Consider the following 22,456-nt stretch of genomic DNA (forward strand, 5'->3'; position numbering starts at 1 on the left):
CGTTTGTTCTTTATACTTTTATCGATCATGTTTATCAAGTTTTACACACTTTATTGGTATACTGAGGTTTACTAGTCAACCCAAAATGGACAAAGTTTGTCCAAAGATGTTCTTCTTCTTCTTTTAACGTGCTTTTTTCCCATTTTGTATGGGGTAATTGGCATTGGGGTAGACTTTGTAGTCTCGATCGGCTGCTGTTTACTAGTAAACAGAATTCTGAACACAGGAGGCAATTAGATGAGCCAGCGAGGTGTTTTACTAAATTTTCTCTAATCTATCCGGGACAAAAGTGTGAATGGAATTTAGCGGGAAGCAGTCTCGCTATTGCATTTGTGCAATATATATATATATATATATATATATATATATATATATATATATATATATATATATATATATATATATATATATATATATATATATATATATAATATGTATGGCAGGGCAGCCGATCGAGACTACGGTCTACCCCAAAGCCAAATCAAAAGTCCTTCAAAAGAAGGCATCGTGCTTACACCCCATACAAAAATGGGAAAAAGCACGTTAAAAGAAGAAGAAGAAGATGTATATACAGTATATATAATTTCACTTGAAGACCTAGTTTATATCTTTCTATATATCTGTCTATATAGATAGATAGATATAGACTGGGTCTTCACATGAAATTATTTGCGTAGTCAGATGATGAATGCAATAAGCTTTCTGAAATTAATTTACAAGTCACCTCGACATAACGTTCACGACAGGCACTGCATGACATTCTGTAAATATCAGAATCAGTTTTAGATTAGCGAAGTTCTGATGGTTTTAGGTAAGTGAAAAATAAACGATTGTTGGATTTCAGCTGGTGTTCAGTTGCTTATGTTTTCAACATAAGGGATATATGATATTTTTTTTAAAGTTCATTTGTCTCTTATTTGAGGCGCCTTTATAGTATATAGGCCTATTGTTCTTTATGTTGAAAGCTTTGTCAGTAATGTATGCTGGACAGGGTAATGTCCTATTCAAAAGAGACAACACGTTGTTAATCTGGACTTTGGCAAATGATCCCAAGACCGGCCTGAGAACTTTGATGTTGTTCAAGGAGGGTGGGGGGGAGTGCATTAAGACAATACGACGGAGTTTTCCGCTTGTGGATTTGCCGTGGCTGAGGAGTTGCGGGCCAATTAGTGGAAGGGAATCCTCCCTTAATTGCAGGTGACACTCCTCCTTCTGAGATCATTTAGCAATCATACTCAGGTCTTGTTTAGGAAGAGCAATTTCTTTCACGAATAATTGCTCTGTCTCGGTGGGATGCAAAAAAAGGAAAATAGTAGCATTCTTTCTGCTCTACTTGCCGTGAACGTACCTAATGGCTGGGTAATGAAGTTGGCAGCCCCATACTCAGTAAATTATGCGTGGCAGTAATGCAAAATGTGCCTGGGTGGTTTTGGAGAATAAGAAAGTGTAATTGCGCAGGGTGATTTGAATGCAAAGGTAGGTAACAAAGAAAGAGATGGCAGTGGTGATAGGCATAGAGTTCATGCAATAAACGAGAGAGAGAGAGAGAGAGAGAGAGAGAGTCTGATGAACATATATCTGGAAATAACCTGCTTGGAGAAATGCGTGGTTTCCACTAAAAAATGCTGTATATTTAGATTTACTGAGAAAGAGAGAGCAGTGAGGAAAATAGATGGCAGAGCGGATTGATGCTTTTAATGGCGAGAAGAGTGGATAGGGAGTTTAATGTGCTGCTGGTGAGCCTTCTGTGAGGTTCTATGGCTAGTGTGCGGACTTTCGTTTTAGAGTTTCTCTCTCTCTCTCTCTCTCTCTCTCTCTCTCTCTCTCTCTCTCTCTCTCTCTCTCTCTCTCTCTCTCTCTCTCTCTCTCTATATATATATATATATATATATATACTCACAGTATATTACTATTGAAAACACAAATTAACTGTGTAAAAATAATTTTACTACTGAGGCCCTCTACACACACACACACACACACACACACACATATATATATATATATATATATATATATATATATATATATATATATATATATATATATATATATATATATATATATATATATATATATTTGAAACCCTCACTTTATAAAATCTCGGTCCAGACAGAATAGCCTTCACGAATCATCGCAAAACATTCCAACCTTTTGCAAAGAGTAACCTTGAACCATCCCAAATCCATCGCCGGCTTAGGAGAAAAACTCTCGGTCTGAAACGCGATAAATCAGATATTATCGGTCACAAGTTTCATTTTCTGCTTCGTTTCTGTCACCGAGGTAAAGGCAAGTTATTATTTGGAAAGCAATCGGGTTGGATGGTAAGAGAATATAACTTATTTTAACATTAATAAGGTGTTCTAAAATCGAAGAATATTTTCCTGGCGAGCAAACAATCGTCTGGTGAGCGATGTATTACGCACATCATTTAAAATTGTATAAAACATGACAAGCTAGTGAAAAATCCAGGTAGACATTTGTCATGCGCTTCATATTTCCATTCACTGTTCAAACATCTTCAAAACTTCTACGTCTTATCTTTTTAATATGTGAATTTTAGACATTTGTGAAATCTGGTCCGGGTAAAGGAAGTGTTACGGTCAACGTCCTTTTAGCGTGGGAGAACTCGTAATATGAGTCAACCGTTCATTCTCTATATCCAAATCCGAATACTCTTTGCTCTTCCTGGACTCGTGAGTAATGAAACCAGAGACCTTATACAACCTCTCATCATGGACCTTAAGCATCGATGACGTCATTCTTTTTTGTTTTGTTTGGAGGTCATAAGGCAGTTGTCGGCATATGTTAAAACTAAAAAAAATCATACGTAAGGATACTGCTCATAAGAGACTTATGATAAAAAGTGCACTTTGATGTGAAAATAAGACATTTCAAGTTATGCAATGCCACGTATCCTTGAGGGAACAACACGAAGTCCTTGTTTATGAAGTTGCAGGTCAGAGGTCAAACAACCATGCAAAATAAAAAGATTTTCGTTTTAGTCATTACACTTCCTTTTCCAAGAATTTTTAACATTGGAAATATAAATTTTGATTATAAATGTAAACTAGAAAGGCCACATATTCAAATAAGCCGTTGTTGTGAAATAAATACATCAAAACTGTTTATTTTTAATAGAGATGCGTTCTTCTTCTTCCCTGTTGTCGTTGGAGGAATGGCATTGACGTGAGGCCGATGGGTAGCGGTGAGTACGATTCTTGAAGATGTTCCTCCGTATTCTTACGTTCCTTTGGCTTCAGGTCTGGATTACTGAATGATAAACAAGACATTTATGATAAGGTCAGTGTAATTAGTAGATGGTATTAGTGATGAATAGTTAAAAGACGAGAGTTTCAAGTTTTACGGTTTCAATTTAGGTCAGCGGTAGGAGGGCCTTTTGAAATCTAGTCATGGCTAATTTTGCAAACAGGTATTGATTAGTTGCACTTATTTATTTTCTTAGGAGTGTTTTGAAGTTGCGGAGGGAGTATTTTTGGCAGTGATGATTGAGTTAGGGAGTCTAGTGCCAACATAATCAGCCAAAGGTAAAGTAGATGCGTCGACAGTTAAAACATGTTCAAAAGTGCTAGTAAAGTGTGTCTGCAAACTCGTATTCTGGAGTATTAAGGAACAAAGACCTAATATCTTCCCCAGTCTACCGTGAGAGAGCGGTAATATAAGGAATTTTGCCCTAGACCGGTTGGACCCTTTATTACTTTGGCTTACTGTCCTCAAGTTTATTTTTGGAGGTCGCCCCATCTGACCCCATTGGGCCCATGGAATTGCAGTAAACTGTCCTGGGGCGACCAGGGTACCCTAATCATATCGGGCTGAGGGGGTATTGAATGAAATTGCCACAAGTTACTTTCATCTGTAGCCTAATTTTAAAAAGCAAAAGGTAGGCTATCTCATGTTTTAAGCTAGCATTTCAAGACTGAAGATCAGAAGGCCACCCCTTGTAGAGTACTACACATTATATTGGCTTAGGATATTTTCCCCTATGTGGGCTTAACGTAAGGTGTGTTGTGATGTAGCCTACTTTTCCCTTTTTCATGCCTGATGGTGGGGTTAACCAGTTATGGACTGTAGCGCTCCCAATGCACAGTCAGGCTAGTGTTGAGTGAGGTCTTAATTTAGCAGCAGGTGACCACCTAAAATCTGGCTTTTAATCTGAGTTTTAACCTTGCCTAACCTATTACAACAACACAAGATTAGGCTAATTGACTACATTTGCAGGAACTAAGAACAAATTGGAGATTGAAGTAGCCAATGCAATTGCAGAATACCTGCCAAGCTAAGCAAACATACCCTTTGCGAGCAGACCTCAAGACAATCGCGTTACTTTAAGCAACTCCATGATGGTATTCAGCTCTAGTTCATTGTTTGGTCCATTTACGAATTCCTTTACATTACTGTATTTCTATAACTGCTGCTCCTTCTCGTCTCGTACTTGGATCATCTCAGTCTTCAAGATCTCGGTCTAATTCCGTGCCTTTGGACATATCTCTCAACCTTTGTATTTCATCGTAATTCCTTGAACCATTTTTGATGGCAATGTTGATCAATTATTGTTTCATAAGGCATTCACTGCTTATCCACGTAATGATCAAATAATGCTCACTGAGCAAAAAGTGGTGAGCTGCCAGGGCAGTTTAGGGAGGTCTCTCCCCCACTATGTACACACACGCACACACACACACATATACTGTACCTTGTGAGTTATGGCCTCTGATTAGCTAGTTCAAGTTTAGTAATCATCAGCTTGCATAGGTAAGAAAAGAATAGTGGGATTTATAGAGACTTCAATGAAAAAACAGAACTAACAGTATTTGTTTCTGATGTATTTTGGTGTTTATGTATGTAATTTTGATTAGTATTTTGTGGGAATGAATTTAATGTATTTTGCAGGTCACCATTTACAGGGTATAATCTATCATATAATGATTTTAAAAAGCTACAGTGTAAAGATTAAGTTTTATAATGTTAAATTGTGATTTCAGGACACTGAACGATCAAGAATGAGGAAAATGACGTCCATTTTAAAGTATTTGACATTTGCTGTGATTCTGCTTCATACCAATTGTTTGAGATGGAGTGAGCTGAATTTGCCTGAAGAGCATATGGCCATGTTCTTCAATGAAAATCCTGAGTTAGCAGAAAGATGTGAAAATGATAAGAATTGCCCTTTCAAGGTAAGTCTTAAAATGCTCAAGTGTTGTATGGTCACATTTTGTCTACTTACAGATCATAGATTCTTGCAGTTTTTTTTTTTTTTTTTGCCAGAGTTTGAGTTGATTACTGTTTCATTTTGTGTGTTTTATTGTTTTTATTTTTTATTAAGGAAGTAGAATGACTGCTGATACCTCTTCCTGGAGAGTTGATTTTATTACACCGTATTTTACTAGAAAACTTACTTACTGTAATAGGAACTTGTAATAGATGTATTGTAGTGACAGTTGTTGTTTAATTTTGGAGAGGAAAGTCAATCATAATTCTGTAGATGTCAATCCATAGAGCATTTACAATGCTGCTCAAGTGATGGAGGAAGAAAAAGAGATTTAAGGTAAGTTTAATGTGACAGTATTACAAACCTTGCACTATCTGATGTAACTAAGAAGTTTTATGTTCAGTTCATTGTGAATGGAGTGTGTTCATTCTGTGTATATTGTGTGTTCAATTCACAGTGAATATAACTTGTTCTCTCTGCTGTGGTAGTTTGCCAGGTTTGGTACAGGTATTGATATAGTAACAAGTGCTGTTCAGCATTCTTAGAGTTTGTTCTGTTTATTGTGTCGGTGGTATCGTGGTTTTTTCATCGTAGAAAGTGGTTACTATGTTTGTCCATCATTTATTCTGTAAATTTGAAAAATTTTGCACTGATGATCATTCATTTTTTATTGATTATGCTACTCATGGCATGGACTGAACTTATGTGTTCGTCATTTGATGCAGTAGTGACGTGTTTTATAACACTCTGTCTTGCCTGGCCTCCTGGTCAACAAGGTGATACCTAGGGTGCCTTCACAAGGTTAAGAATTCAGACGATTGGCAGAAAGTGCTGGTTGTTCAGCGATTCCTGTAGGATATACAAAGCTGGTTGTGATTGTTAAAAAAGATTTTGTCCTCTTTTTGTCATTATTAATATTATTAAGGGTATTCTTTGTTCATTAGAGCTTTATTTTGTCAATGATAGAACTTGCTTAATTCACTGTGGGGTGAAGTACTGTACAGTATGTCATATCTCTCTTAATTCCCTGTGGATGGAGTGGTGTTATGTCTTGGCTATTAATGAGCATGTTTATTTGCTTATGTTTAACTTGTTCTAAATAATGCATTTCTTCGTATGGTATAAATGAAGCTCTTTGTTCACTGTGATTGGTGGAGGGTCTAGTTATGTTGTGAGTTTACCTCATAGATAGAGCTAATGTGTTTTGCTGTGATCTTACAGATAGAACTATTTTGTTTATCTGTACAGTGAACTTGAATAGAACTTGAATATTTTACTGTGCTTGTGATTGTGACTAGAACTTTCTTCCCTTACTGTGGGCACAATAAGAACATTTCTCCAGAAAAAAGCTTGTGTTGTTAACACCGAATTGATTTTTTTTTCCTGTGGAAGGAGATTACCCTTATGTGTGTGGATCTTGCATTTTCGTGGTGGTTAGAGGTTCCTGAATTTATCAGTGACTGAGCTTGGCATGGTCATTGTGGAGAGGTTTCTCTCCTAACTGTGGATGGGCCTTGCCCTGTAAACCATGAATGAAGGTGACTTTTTGATGTGCTGATTGGGATCCTTTGCCACTTTTGGTAGAAGTAGTCTCATTTTATCATGGCTGAGGCTTGCTTTGTTCTCGTTACAATTGCATAGCTAGTGCTCAGTTCACAATGGATGGAAGATGCTTGTTTTACCTTGCCTATTCAGTAATCTTTAATGGAACTGGCTTCGCTAACTAAATAGAATTTGCCAAGTTCAGCATGTAGAGAACTTGAGCTTTTGAATTTTAATGGAGCTTGCTAACATTCAGTGGATCATGTTAACTTCACTGTGAATAAAAATTTCTCAGATCACTTTCAATGGTCACTAACTCTTGCCACCCTGTGTTAAAGTGTTTATTGTTGATATAATTTTATGTGTAAAAAATAACTTCTAGTGTTCCTTGCTATCTGAAGTTTGTATTTTAGGACCCAGCATACTCCCAACATTCCCCTCGGACTCTTCCTTCTATCTGTAGTAGAACTGCCAGTGTGTGCATTGTCCCTTTTTGCAAAATGTCTGTTGGTTTCACTACAGTATTTTAGTCTTATTTCTGGACTCAGCAAACGTAAACTATTCCGTCACACTTTTATTTTAATGTAATCCACATTAATTATCCTCAAAGCGCTGTGCGTAAACAACATGTTCGCTTGACCCTGAGCAAATTACTAAAGCCGTTGCCCCTTTTCCCAAGATACACCTTTATCGACCGGCATGTTGGGGATACGAGACCAACTGCTCTTTACAGAATCGTTATAGCCATCCTTCCTGTCCAGGAGATCACAAAGGTAAGTGAATGTGTGCTTGTGTTTGTTGCTGTTTGTTCGTAGACATCTTGAATGTTCTGGTCAACTGGGTGCACTTTCTTTTGTTGCAGCTGATGTGGCATATTCATCCTCAATAACTTATTGCAGTTACAGGAAACCTTTGCAAGCTGCAAGTTTTGTTATTTAGCAAAATATCTTTTTTCAGGTGTGATCAGTGATTAAGTATTTTTAGATCCGTGGATACGTTTATTTCACAAGGGCAGTTCATCTTGGAAATTACTGTTGTGATTTGATGCTAAACTTATATAAACCCAGGCATTACTTGCATTCACTTTTTGGTCTTTGGATCCAGTAAACCTCATTTTAGCAGCTAGAGGCACGATAAAACTGTGGTGCCTATTTCATACCTTTAACAAAGGAATAATTGATGACAAGAGGGTGAGACTTCCCTTATTAGGCCCTGTACAATTAGAAGTAAGGTACCTGAGAGGAGACATCTATCTCTGTGTAGTGCCATGGCTTACAGATTCATTTGCTATGAATAGGAAATCTGTACTGTTTAAGTGTTTTAATGGATGGTAAAATACACAAAGTAATAGATTACACATATATGTAAGAAATGTAAAATAATGTTTATTTTGTATGACAGTGTGTAAAGGGAAGTGGAGAACGATATGGTGATGGTGGATGGGTACATCTTTGAAGAAGTTTGGAATTTTAAATACTTGTGGACTTGTTATTGCAGTAGAAATCCAGTAGCCTAGAACCCACTCCCTACATTGTTTGATAAAAAAGTAAATTCCATTTTTTTTTATTAAACCCACTGCTCTGGTACTTTGCCCCCAAAGCAAAGTGCTGTATTAAAAAGATATCAAATGTGCCTGTAATGACTTTACTTTTTAGCTGCCATATAATAATTTATATTTCCAACTCTGTGGTACAGCTGCCTCCACATCGCTAGTTCTGTGAATCTTTCTATTATGCTCTGCTTTTGTAGTGCCCTTCGGTTTGTTTGTACAGTATTGGTAATCTGTCAAATGCCTTCTCAAGATGTACAAATATGCAGGATAATTTCCTCCTACTTGCATTACACTACTAATTGTCTGTGTTCAAGTTTTTCGATATCTTACTTCCTAATCCCTGTATATAGTAAATGTCAAATATTTTTTAGCCAGTGCCTCCACCTCTTCCCTACTTTCCAAGGTACAGCGTTTAAAAAAAACTTATTGGATACTGACATTAGAAAAGTGAGTTTTCTTGCTAGGTTGGGTAGGCTCCAATTCTGTTTCACTTGCCTTTCATTTAGAGTACAGTACTCCTTTGATAAATTATAAATTAGACAAGCATTGTACCTGGGCTCATCCAAAGTCATGCCTCAGTTATTGTTGCTTCCTTTATTTTTGATTTATTTATTTTTTAATAGTGCCTGGGTGAGAAGGTGATCATATTTTGTCCATTTTATTGACCTCTGCAGTGAAAAGATAGATTTGTGACTGTGAGACTAGGAATGTGTTGATAAGGTTTTGATTACAGTATACAATGTCTCTCCAAGGTGAATAGTTGCGTAGTGTTTACAGTCAAAGGTTTTCCGATTGATATAGTTATACAGTACTGCAAGATAGTATCAAATATCTAAATTCCTTTGTAATTTCAGGGTGGGTCAGAACGAAGGAAGAACAGTTGGAGACATTTTACGAACAAGGGGACTTTGGTTATGTCCAAGAACAGCGAAGTGAGCTGAAGATTTATTGTCACTCTGATAAAAAGGTAGTCTTGTGTTTTAATTTTTTTTGCATCAATTTAAGAGTTGGAGTAGCATGCAGTGTACTATCTTATTCACTTGGTTTAAATTTTTATGACAGTGCTTTTATAGGTTTCAGTGAATTTTTGTGCATCAGGGATTAATTGGTGTTGAGTCCTGTACCACATACTGTATGTGATTATAACATGGATTCATTTGTTTCCATTTGAATTAATGTTATGTATGTGTATTGGAGTCATACTGGCTTTTTATATTAGACACACATATTTAGAATTCCTTTTTGTAGCATGAACTTAAATATGAAGTTGAACTGTTTTTTAGAGATTTTTGTAGAAGACAGAATTATTTTTTTGTGTTTGTCCATGCTGATATTTGTATTGTCTTTTATCTTCATTGACTTCAAGTAGTTTTTAGGTACAGAATAAATTTTTTCTTTTTCAACAGGGCGGATCCTGGCTGGAATGTACTGACCATTTGAGGTTCTGCCGTGGGAAGAACATATACATTGATTTTCGTCATCTCATGAGCCAAAGAGAGGTCTTGAGGTACAGCATGGACGTCCTTCGACATGGACAAATCGGAGGCCACTGCAAGTAAGCACATTTTCTTTTGCGTGTGGGTAAGTGTCTTGAAATTTTCTTTGTTTTGTCTCACTTTTGGACATGAATATTTGTGTATTGTAATTTTGAGTAAGAGGGTAATGTGTGCTCTGGTCCTTTTCCTCACAGGTTAGACAAAAAACTTCTTGATCGAAATGCTGACCAGATCAGCCCCCTTCAGTCATGGGGGCCCGAGATGAGGCATTTCGTTGAGCTCAAGAAAAAAGTGGAACCAGGAGCACGTCAGTGTGACAGATGGGTGGAAACTCCAGTTTACATTATGAAGCTTGATGCATGTAAGTTGTGCAACTTAGTCCTTTGACCTAATGAGGTTTCTGTGGGATGTTAATGGCTGCCGTCAGTTCATGTAACTATTAGCCCATTTGGAGTGACAATTTGACGTAGCCATTGTTAATTTAATGCCTTTGAACCATTTGCCTAAACCTTTCAGTTAAACTGCCATTGTCCTCTGCTAATATTTCCCATTTTCATTCTTGAGATCCACCAAACCAATGACATTAGCAAAATGGCCAGCCATTAATTGGCATTCCTTGCTTGCATTTCATTATCTTTTTATCTTGTGAAATGAAAGAGTCACAACATCTCATAGAACTTTGTAACAGTAGAGCAGTCTTCTGATAAAATTCACAGTTGTATTGCTTTCTTTTTACTTGAAAATAAATCTAGCATATCATCACAATGGTTTTTATTGCAGATAGTAACATGTACCATCACTTTTGTGACTTCTTCAACCTCTATGCTGCACAACATGTAAATAGCTCAGATGAATATGCTTTCTCCCAGGAGTGCCAGGTTAGTATACTTACTTAATGTATGGAATTGGCATGAAATATTGTTTTGTTGTTTTGTGTTCTTGATGTGTTGATTCCCCTTCTCTGTTTTCAAGTGTGCAGTTGGTGTTTTTTCTATTGGAAGAGCTTATTACTAGACAGTTGCAATGTGAAAACCAGTGTTTACTCATGCTAAGAAAAGATATGTTCCAATTTGCATGTTTTGTGAGTGGAAGTACAGATCACCACCCTAAAGATGACTGACATAATCTTCCAACAATTGTACCTTCTTAGTATGATATGATGATACCTATCCCTTGAATTAAATGGGGTTGCATATTCAGTATGTTCATTGTTAACTCACTAACAAAGAGGTGAATAATTACTGCACGGTACTCTCTTCAGTGAAACAGTTTGGTGTGTCCCACCCTTAGCCATTTAGTGTAGCCTGTTCTACCATTTGTCCAGTGTTGTTGTGAGATTGTCCATCCTAAGAATTGGGAGATCATTTTGAGATTTTATGATGAGTAGAGTGTGTATGCTCCCAAATGTTTTAATTCTTTTGATGTCCTTATTTTATGTATTAATCACCACTTCTTATGTGTTGATGACCTTGCAATGGACTTATGTGGTACTGTGTTACTCAGTATTATCTTTTTTCAAAACTGGGCCCTTTTAGTTTGTTTTATTTTGAATGTTTTCTCCTTTTGAATAATAATAATGGCAATAATGATAAATTTGTTTTTACAATCTTACAAGCCACTATTTTTAAGTGAGCTGGAAATGATTGTTGAAACTCGGGAAAAGGCTGAAGGAAAAAGATTTCGTAATGGGTCATCTACAGGTAAGAAGGTGTTACCTTGCCGCTAATTTACTTGCCATCTATTGACAGCCTTGTTATCAAGCTTCAACAGCCATTTCCAGCTCATTCTGGGAACTATCTTATATAAAAAAAGCTCTGGTTTGTTCATTTTTGAAAAAGTACAGTTTATCGTAATAAGCTGATTTGTGTAATGTTTCAAACCTTTTATGTAGAGAGATACTATTTTAATGCTGTACTTTAGAAAATCCCCTGGTCAGAGGTAGGCTATTGTCTTGATTGTCTCTGCTTGTTCCGTAAGAATGTATGTCAATAATTGTACCGTGTGGCGTTGAAGTAATATTATTACAGTGTGTGTCCAACCCTTTTTGTTTGTTATTGAAATTTTGTGGACTTCCTTTTTTTATTTTTTCATCTTCCAGATAATGTCATGGGAAAACATTCCTTACCGTTCCAACTTTGGGCCGGGTTTTGATGTATTTAGCAATAGACTTCTCTGGAACCTAGACACAGTAGCAGGTAATGTGGCCAGAAATGTTAAACATCAGTCCCTAAATAAAACCATTCTTTTAATCGTAAAATGACATTGTTATTTTTGTTTGAAAGATTGATTCATATATTTAAATTCAAACTTTATTAAATATTCTCTTCTTTCATACTGAAATTGTAAGGAAATACTTATGGAAGATTGCATTTTACTCTATTTATATTGAGAGCTGGTCATTTAATGTTATTTTTGGACTTTTGTTTTTTTTGAACTGATAGTAGCTTGCTTGCTTGCTTGCATAGTAATAACCCATCAGACTATATTGTCCGTCACACGTATTGTATTCCTCCCTGTTGTTACTCTCACTAGATGACGTTGCATGGTAATATGTTGCATAGAGGTGTAGTGTAACTGGAAAAGGTATGAAGATTCTCTTTACATAGTGGCTTGACTGATTTTATAAGAATAACTTACATCACAGTTGCAGATACAGTATATTCTCTCTAAAAATGAATCTGTCACTTCCACTTCTGAAGAGAAAGATAATGTTTGTAAACATCTTGCTCCAAGTTGCAAATGAAAATTGAGAAAAAATTTCTAATGGTGTTGCAGGCCTGTGTGTACATGCCAAGGCAGAAAAGTTGCAAATAAATGAAACTGGTTTATGTATAAAGATTTCCAATGCTTTCATATCAGATAGTATTAGAGTTTTAATTTTTCACCGTAAAATGTCACAACATCTGGTAATGTTACTGCTCATGGAAAGGTTTGAAGTAAATTTATTTTCTTTTTATTTATCTGGTAATATACTTTAGGTATCAATGCAGCTGACACTTCTTAAAAAAGATAAATTTATTTCGAACCCCTTTTTTTATGAGATCAATTTAAGGGTGGACCTTTGAAAATGGATAAAGGCAAGTGGAGTTTCACATGATGAATTAAGCATAAGACATTTACTGTAATTGCGCTGTGATATTTATTTCTTTCTTTTATTCTTTTCTTAATATTCATCTGTCCATGCAGTTCTTTTTTATTTTGCATTATTTTATATTTTTATATTATTCACTTCACATTTTATTTACACTACTATTGCACAGTGAAACAATTGGTGAATTTAACATTTTCCTTTTCAGGAGAACGTGTGTGTTTCCGCAATGTTGTCTTTCCATTGCTACCACGCATGATTTTTGGACTCTACTACAACACCCCAATTGTAAGAATTTTAGCGTATTTGTTATATGGATATTTCAGTTATACAAAGACTGTAATGAAAATTGAAAATTTTCTTCTCTAAAACCGCATATGAATTTGAAAATCTGGAATAAAAGTATGATTTCCTGTGATATAAAATAATGAATAAAAAATATGCAACAAACATATCAAAAACAAGTTAAATTTTCAGTTTACAGGTTTATTGTACCTTCTTATACATCTTTATGTAAGTTGATTGTTGTGATAAATGGAGCACTGTGTAGAGACTGTTAGTTCCAAGAGAATATACGCATTCATCTTTTCTCTAGGAGTATAGTTCAAAGATCCACAGTTTTATATACATACGTATATTTTTAATTATAATCACAGGAGCTTTTGCAGGCCATTTCAGCTGTAGCTGAGGAGTTATGTTGGAAACGTGTGGAAGCTCTTGTTATTATGATTATAAATAAACATATGTACTGTACATAGAACTGTGACTATTTTAACCACAACTAAAAAGCACATCATAGTGTTTTGTTTACAATATACGAGTGTAGGAGTATTTTCAGGCTCTATTTGGTTAGTCACTGAGACTTGATAACAAGATAGTCATAAGTGGATAAGTGGATATAGCCATTTCCTTCAGCAGACAGAGGGAGAAGTTGTATAGGGTCATCCTTCCCTCCTGGTATCAAAGATGGGAAAGACAGGTTTCCTCTTCAGACTCTCCTAGTTTGGGAAATTTCTTTACACAAACACAAACTTTGGCACAAGGCCCCATCAGCACCTATTGTACAGAAGTTTACTGGAGTCTTCCTTCCCCTTACTCTTTTACATGACCAGGAAGCTGGCATTTCTTGATGAAAGATTGAATAGCAGACTAAAATTCTGAGAGACAGTACCTCCAGCTTAATAAGTGAGTCTCTTTTATGAAAAAGGAGACTTCACCCAAAATAGTAAGTGTAATTTTTAAGAAAAAAATTGCTTTTTCTAGGTAACCAATTACGCAGTCTTTTATCATAATCTCATAGTCTAACCATCCCCATATTTACCCTTGGAACTTAAGGAAAAATTCCATTTGTAACTACCTAGTTAACAAGCTTCTGTGGTCAAACCAGCTTAGTACCAAGAAATCATACATAAAAGACCAGGTTTTTAAACCAGGAAAAATATGATATATTTGTAAAAAATTTATATTCTACTGAGGCCATTTAGCAACAAATAAATGAATGAACTCATACCAGTAAATGCATGAATTTGTATACATGACTGTAAAAAGTTATTATACATGCACTATGAAAATAATACCGTGAATATTTAGCTGTCTTTGAAGCACTTCAACTATTGAAATGGGTGAGCCATTCTTTCCAAAAGTTAATCATCTGCACAGCTTCATGATTTTTGTTCACCATTCCTAAGAAATTCTGATGCACATTCACAGACATTGGTAAAATGTATCATCTTCCAACAGATCACTTGATCACGTACCTTGGTGTTGATTAAAAATAGTATACTGTATTACAGTGTTTTCTGTATTTTATTATTTTAGTTGGTTTTTAAATATTTCAGAACTGCATTACTTCATTGGGATTTTAGTAAAAATGTTTAATGATGATGATGAGAGTAACTTTTTGCCATTTATTTTATTGTTCTGTATATTGGCAATAATAGTGTAAAGAGACTAAAAGATTCCTAAAATAGTTCGAGATGAAATTAAAATTGATCTTGTGTTTAACTGTGATTATTATTGCTGAGCCATGAAAAAGTACATTGGCATTTCAGATCTGGGGATGTGAAAAGAGTGGCTTATTCCATGCTTTCTCTCGCCACGTTCTTCATCGTCTGGGTATTTCTCCACGAAAGGTTGGCGATGGAAAGATTCACATCACCTTGCTTTCTAGGGAGACTCAGTACCGACGAATTTTGAATCAAGCGGAGCTCATAAAGGCTTTAGAAGACGAGGATGAATTTCTTGTGCGCAGGGTAATGTTGGTAGCTATTATCGCATTCTTAAGGATCCAAGAAGTACATTATATATTGTAGATTTATTCCAGTGTAAATATCCAGGTGGTTGAGTATGTTACTTTTGACAACCTCTCACCTTATCAAAGTACTGTAGTCAGGGTCTGGTTGTTATTTGAATATCTTGAGATTAGTTTGACAGATTTGCAGTTTTAGTGGTTTTCATAATGTAAAGATATTCTTTCAGGTCACTTGAAAAATATTTTTGTTTTTTCAAAGGAATAAAATTTTTGTTAATGTTTTTAAGTATTTATGCAATGCTATTTCCTTTTAGCAAGAAGTAACACTGCGTGCGTATATATTTTCATAGTCTTTGATAGCATTTTCAGTGTACAGTTGAGCAGAACTTATGTGGTGTTTGTTAGATATATTTTATCCAAAGAATTGATTTATAGAAGTCAAAGGATTTTATTTTCATATCCCAGGCTGAATTTTCGCACTTGATGGATTTCCGACAGCAACTGTTCCAAGACCAGTGGACAGACATTTTCATTGGTATGCATGGTGCTGGACTTACACATCTACTTTTTCTTCCAGACTGGGCCGTCATATTTGAATTGTTAGTATTGTGGATAGTGTTTCAGTTTTATGTCAGTGTTATAACTGAATGTGTATGAAATGGAATTTAAATTTTTGTTTTCATGATACAGAACTTGTTTCACGTCGAACCCACCATTTACAGTAGCCCACATTTGTGGTCTTCACAAATCCAAGATACAGGTCTATATCATGCCTGAATCGATAAAAGAATGTTTTCTGGGTAAATAGTTGCCACCGTACAAGTGCCCCCATAGTCTGTGGGTTCGAGGCTTGGAAGCATCTCACTTATTTGTGTTTAGCTTGTGAGAAAACAAGCTTTGAAAGTGAAATGGTAGCCAATTCTGTTTTTACATTATTTAACTTGTGAGAAAACAAGCTTTGTAAGTGAAATCATAGCCAGTTTTGTTTTTACATTATTTTCTTATTTAAGCATTTTTTTTTTATGGTGACAACAACATTTATTCCAGTTTTGTAATCGTTTCTTATTTCACTCATGCTTTTTCCAAGTTAGTGATTTCTAAGATGGATAATAGTTTGCCAAGAATATGTATTTTAAGTAGTCTGTAGTTGAGTAAATGGGAGAGTGCTGTATTTGTTTAGCTATTGTATTTTTTTTAATTTACAGATGTTATTTGATTTCAACTCCAGTCACTTATAAGTTTGTTTGACTTTTTCCATTCTTGCAGAAAAATTAGAAGGCTTAGGCACTTTCTTTGGTAACATTAATTTCCAGAATTATTCTTAGAAGAATATATTTTTTCAAAACAACGTAACTTTGACACTGAAAGTTTGAAATACAGTAACCAACACTATATATTTTTGTTACATCACAAAACTTGGTATACTTGATATTTTGCCGCCTGTTCTTTTGACAAAAAAGCACTGTCAGCGCCAGCAGAGTTGGTTATCAACTTGTTATAAGGATTCCAATACAGGTTGTTCACATTTGCCAAATCTTCTAACTGCAGATTTGACCAGTAGAAAATCTGGGACATGACTGTAGTTCTAGACCTTTGTCATTTGGGTGAGGTACCCAGTAGATCATCAAATCCTAAGAGCAGTTCAGGCTATATATGAGTGATAGGTTTGTGGTGAAGCAACTATATATTTTTGATAAAAGAGAACTGAATTTTTTATACAAAATCGTTTCTTAAATATAGCTCCGTCCTCGCAGCTCTGCTGAGCTCTTGCAGCCTCCTTTCAGAGTATGGGAAAAGTGTGCAGATGAGTGCAGTGTATTTTTAGGATGCAGGTGGCATATGCATGAAGTTGCTACTGCTTCTTACTGTTTGTATCTGAGATATTAGAAAACCACAAATATGGGCTATTATGAGTGCTCAGTTTGTAAGTAAAGATTAGTTTAGTTGTTAAAAAGTTAAATGCTTATATGTAAACAAATACTATACTTTTAGGTATAATTGCGGTGATCCTAATTGTTACAAGGACTTAGCTCGGCTGAGAGGTATTAAATACATCACATGGGAAGATGAAACTAAATTAAAACCACAGGATGAGGTAAGACATGCACTTATAAATGTATATTAGAGGTTATAATGCCAGAACATTTATTTTTTTAACTGAAATGAAACAAACAAAACATGGACGTTTGTGACCATCACCCATGCATTCCAAATTTCTTATCCTTTTTCTGTCTAATCTTCTGCCATATATATTAAAAAATAACCTCCTCTCCCAGTTTGTCCGACGATGTGTCATATCTTAAACTTCTTCCATTTCTCCTCTATCTCGTATCTTCTGTAATTCCATTTTTCCATAAACGGGGCAGCTACAATGAATTGTTAGTCTACATCTTTTCAGATTACTGTAGAACTAGGGGTTGTATTTGATTGCTTTCAATCCTCTAACTTATTCTTGATCAGCTGAGACATTTTTGACAAATGCTTTACTTGTTAGTATCCCTGTAAAGGTCACTGAACCTCACCTCTCATATTTTTAGTACTGATGTTTGACGTAATTGGCCAAATAACATAGACAGTGAACAGTGGTGGTCACACACACTAGTGTTGTGCTTGCTCAGCTACTGAATAGCATATAGATTATTATGGTTATGCTGTATTTGTGATAAAAAGAGCAAAAAGAACACCTTGCAGATGAAGAATATTTTAATGGTGAAATGTAGATAGTTTGATTGTATTCATCATAATTATATACCTGTATGAATTATTTTTTCTGTAAGGTAGATACATTTCTAATGATATTTCCTTTCCAGGGAAAGCATCCAGATGGAGGAGCCCACGAAAAGTTCACGAATTATGAATTTGATGCCAAAGAGTTTGTGAGACTGGTTAAAAAGGCCGCCAGTCACGTCAAGAGTCACAGGGGCTGGAAAAGATTGCAAGAAAGGTTGGAAGCTCTAATGAGACATACTGAATTATGATGACCTTTTATTCTACTTCTCTCTTATATTATCTGTGATAATACTGTTTGTGCTCTATGAACGATTTGCATTATGGCTTAGTTGGATGGTAACGTGTGAGGTACACATTATTTTGAATAGCTTTTGATGGATAGGTTATATAGAGATTACGTAACTAGGAAGAAATATCCATTAATGATAAAGATGTACTGCATCTGCAGTTTGCTTTTATACTGATGGCCAAAGTTTCTAACTGGCTGGAATGGAAATATGATCTGATTTCATGGTTTTGAGATATAACGCATGCTTCACTGACTGCTTAAAGAGAAGGGGAAAAGTGTTCATTGAGACTCCTAAGTGATACAATGGGAAATTTGTTTTCTGGGTGTCCCATGATATAATCATGGTGGTTTTTATGACTCTAATAATACTGTAACTGTTAATTAATATCAAACAATGCAGAAAGTAGACTGTTGTACAGTGTTATAAGTTATATTTTTTATATAGAACAAAGAAATATCAATATACTTTCGTGTCCATACCAAATTCAAGCCTCTTATTTTACTCGTGTTACCATGTCTATCATGGAGTGGTGTTAGTGGATAATTGAGTCGTGTGGTCGTTGATGTTATATTTTGTTATAATGTGTTAATGTGTACTCAGTATAGGTGTAACTTTCTCAAGATAAGGGTGGAAGATTATCCTGCTTACGACGTTTATGTACTGTTATTTTGGTAGGCAGTATCATTGTAATAGTATATGGGCTTTGGTAAGGAAAAGGAATTTTATAATGGAGTTACTTGTTCGGTTATTCCTACCTGAATATATAGCGTCCGGATTGCCTTCAACAATATACAGTATATGTTATCAGACTATTAGGTAGGAGTTATCCTCTGTCACAATCTGATTGCGTAATGTCAAGAAATTCTGCAACTTGGTTGGTCTGAGATGATTGTGAGCTTGTCCATTGTAGTTCTTAGGCCAGACAAGCTGGGATTGGGTGCTGCTCATCTGTGAGTGATATGCGAGTCCAGTTTGTGTTGCATATGGAGCAAAGGTTATGCATGCATTCATTTGGCATGCAGAGCTGATCCTTACTGATCTAACCATAGTTACCAGTTTTTGCCCATTCTCTTAAGTAGTAACTCTTACTAGTAGCATAGTCTCACTTGTCTGTGATTCCTCAAAGTTGGTAGCATCATTATTTATTGCTAAATATCTTTCATCTCTCTCATAATTGTGTTGCTTGTTAACCTCTGATTAGCTAAAAACAGAACTAACTCTGTGTCATCTGTGATTGCTGTGCAAATGGGAGTAAAGGTGTTCCTGACTTAGTCTTTGCTCAGTTAAAAACAAAACTACATATTATTGTTATATTTGTTAGCTGTGTATGATTGCTGGGTACTGAACATGTGCATCGTGTGTCTAACGTCTTGCATCTGATGCGTATGGGAGAATTTCAACATGCAAAAATCACCATGTGAACTTGGAAGGAGTGGTGTACAAGTGTTTTGTGTAGCCATTTATTTGGATTACCCATGTCCACTTTATTGGTCTGCCCACACACCTTCATTGCTTCACGACTAGTCACTATGGGTCATCTTGTTCACTTCCTAGTACAGGAGAGCTGACCATGACACATCCTATGTTCATGTTTTTTGAAAGGGAACAGTCCACACTTTTCCGGACGTCTTTCTGTGTCAGTCAGCCCCAGGAGCTAACACAGCCAGCCCCAGGACATTCTTTTGATAGGTCTCTAGACCATCGCAGGGATGGTTGAAACACGTTATATGTTGTGAATTGAGTTTGAAACCATACCTCACTTGTTGATGTAGTTAGGGTTCAATGTCTAGAGATACTAGTAAAATCTGAAGTCTTAGTGGGCACTGGGGTTGGGTGTTTTATCCTTTTGCGAAGTGAATATTTCACAGTAAATGTTTAATGAAGTTGTTTCTAATAAATATAACTTTGAGTCTGAGAACTATAAAAGTAAGAAAAGTTGTAGAATTTATATAGACATTTGAAACCTGTATGCGTGGCAGACACCACAGTGCACCAGGTAGTATAGCACAAATAATAATACAGTTATGGGCATTAGCTGAAGCCACAGGAAAGCTTGAAAAGAAACGACAGAGTGCCAAGTACTTTCATGTATTTTAACACATCTTCAGGGCACGAAGATGACGTGTTAAAATACACAAACGCACTTGGCACTCTGTCATTTCTTTTCAAGCTTTTCCTGTGTCTTCAGCTAATAAAATCACATGCATATTTTTTGTGATTTCTTAATATGGGTATGTATTCATGAAACACAATTTATATTAAATTGTGCACTTTGATTTTTGTCTTGTTAGTAAGTTTGAGGTACACATTAGCAGATAGGCAAATTCTAATGTATACAGTAGTGGTTTTTTATGAGCTAATTTAGAAATCTCACATCTTCCTAGAGATTACCGGTATTTAGAAAGAGTTCAGAGGTCTGGTTAAACAAATCATTTATAACTAAAAATGGCATTCATGAGCATTGAACTTAAATCTGAATTCTTTGTTTAAAATGTAGTTTAGCTTTTTGACTGTTAAGATTGTTGTTGTTTTTTTTCTCTGAAGATTGTGTTTTCTGTAAATTTATCAAGTGAACTGGCAGTACAGACACTGCCCTAATTACAAAGGAGTTACATTCCGGACGGATGTTTGTAAGCTGGTTACTGCACTCTTTATGCCTGTTTAGGCACAGTATGATATAGGATCAGTACAATACTGTATGTTTTTTCGTCCTAAAACACAATAAACTGCACATACTATATGTAAAGAATAGGGACACAAAAACAAAATTTAGACTTGGCAAATTGGAGAGCTCTGAACATAGTTTTAATTTGCGATCCCGTTTGTATCTCGGAATGTTTGTAAGTTGAATGTTCGTTTGTAAGGTGGTGTCTGTACTGTTAAAAATGGTTAATTTATACATTATAAATGTATAAACTTATGTATAAATTATAAATTTATACATTAGTTTACCTTGTCACAGTTTGAAAGCATATAAAATCTTTATCAATCTTTTGTATTCCTTATATTGACGTGAGGTGTATACCATTTCAAATAATGGGAAGAGAACCTACTTTCTATCTTGTTATTTATAATTTGTTTACTTGACTGGGCAGTTGTTCCCATTAGATTACATTATTGAGCTGAGACTGTTCATGTAGTTGCTCAAAATAGTTTAGTTTCGAAACATTTCACAAAATCATTTAGACTTTCGAGGCACTTTATAAAATATCTGCTTCTGGGTTTCTACATATATCATGCATTCCCAGTTTTGATGTACTGTAACTTTTGTTGAAGTTGAACAGAGTTTAGCTTGTTATATGAGTATTAAAACATAGATAAGCAGCAAGATTTTCACAGGGCTGTTTGATGTGGAAATAATACATTATTTATGATATATAAGGTTTAAAATGGCCACCTTCTTAGGATAATGCTTATGAAGCTTAAGGTTTCAATTGACCATCTTAGGAATGTGCTTATCAACTTAAGATTTACATTAACTTCTTAGGAATAAAGTATGCTTATCAAGCTTTATCTTATTAAAGACTTAAGAGCAGCTTACAGAGAGAAAGCAAGAGCACTTAGAAATTATGAAATATTTATTGTCATTTCTATTTGAAACTGTGGTCATTCAAATTAACGTCTGTGATTTGACAGTTCCATTTCTCAAAAAGAAAACATTTCAGCGATTTAGTCTTGAAGATAAATTGTAGAATGGGGGATTACCAGAGAATTTGATGTCTTATTTATTTTTTAGCAGTCTAGAACTTTTATATTGTAAAAATTGTTGAGAATTTCCATGCTGTCCAAAAATTGTTGGGTAGAATAATTGACTACCTTCTGGAATCCATACTTTGGAACATATTTTATATTTTGAGGTTCAATTACCAAATTGCTGTGGCTTCCGTTCTAACTGATATACAGTTATAGCTTACATTGTACAGGTGATCTGATGATCCTCTTGTTATCTGCAGAATTTTGGCACTTTATAATTCAATTGGTGCTAAATGTTTTGATTTATGGTCATGGGGAAGAATATATTAATTTTATATAATCTGGCATGTACAAATTGATAGTAAAGGTCGTTAAGGTATATTTAATGTAATGAAATTCAAGTACAATGAGTTTTGTCTAAAAAAATATTACAAGCTTTGAAAATGTTACCTAATTTTTGTCTTTTAATTCCTGATTTTAATCTTAATATGTCGATGTTTGGTGAAGACTATTCAGCTAAAATTGCATTGCGCAGAAATGTCCGAACAACCAAGGCATCTTCAAAGGTCTTGTTCATATTGACC

The 22,456-nt window shown here is 35.3% G+C and overlaps 1 protein-coding gene across 2 annotated transcripts; it reads left to right on the plus strand.

Annotated features, from left to right (window-relative positions):
• Nucleotides 1-3,076: 3,076 nt before the first annotated feature.
• Eogt (EGF-domain O-GlcNAc transferase) lies at nucleotides 3,077-22,326 on the plus strand. Of its 2 annotated transcripts, none has more exons than XM_067092137.1 (13): nucleotides 3,077-3,208; nucleotides 5,004-5,195; nucleotides 7,452-7,545; nucleotides 9,179-9,291; nucleotides 9,731-9,879; nucleotides 10,015-10,181; nucleotides 10,601-10,698; nucleotides 11,919-12,015; nucleotides 13,117-13,196; nucleotides 14,960-15,160; nucleotides 15,625-15,758; nucleotides 17,152-17,254; nucleotides 17,970-22,326. In XM_067092137.1, exons 2-13 carry the CDS (start codon nucleotides 5,022-5,024, stop codon nucleotides 18,135-18,137), a joined length of 1,578 nt encoding a protein of 525 aa, XP_066948238.1. In that variant the 5' UTR covers nucleotides 3,077-3,208; nucleotides 5,004-5,021; the 3' UTR covers nucleotides 18,138-22,326. The 2 variants fall into 2 exon arrangements, with proteins under 2 accessions (XP_066948238.1, XP_066948239.1); XM_067092138.1 differs by having other exon boundaries at nucleotides 3,164-3,303.
• Nucleotides 22,327-22,456: the final 130 nt, after the last annotated feature.

The sequence above is a fragment of the Macrobrachium rosenbergii genome, chromosome 48 (genome assembly GCF_040412425.1).
Source record: "Macrobrachium rosenbergii isolate ZJJX-2024 chromosome 48, ASM4041242v1, whole genome shotgun sequence".
NCBI classification, from domain to species: domain Eukaryota; kingdom Metazoa; phylum Arthropoda; class Malacostraca; order Decapoda; family Palaemonidae; genus Macrobrachium; species Macrobrachium rosenbergii.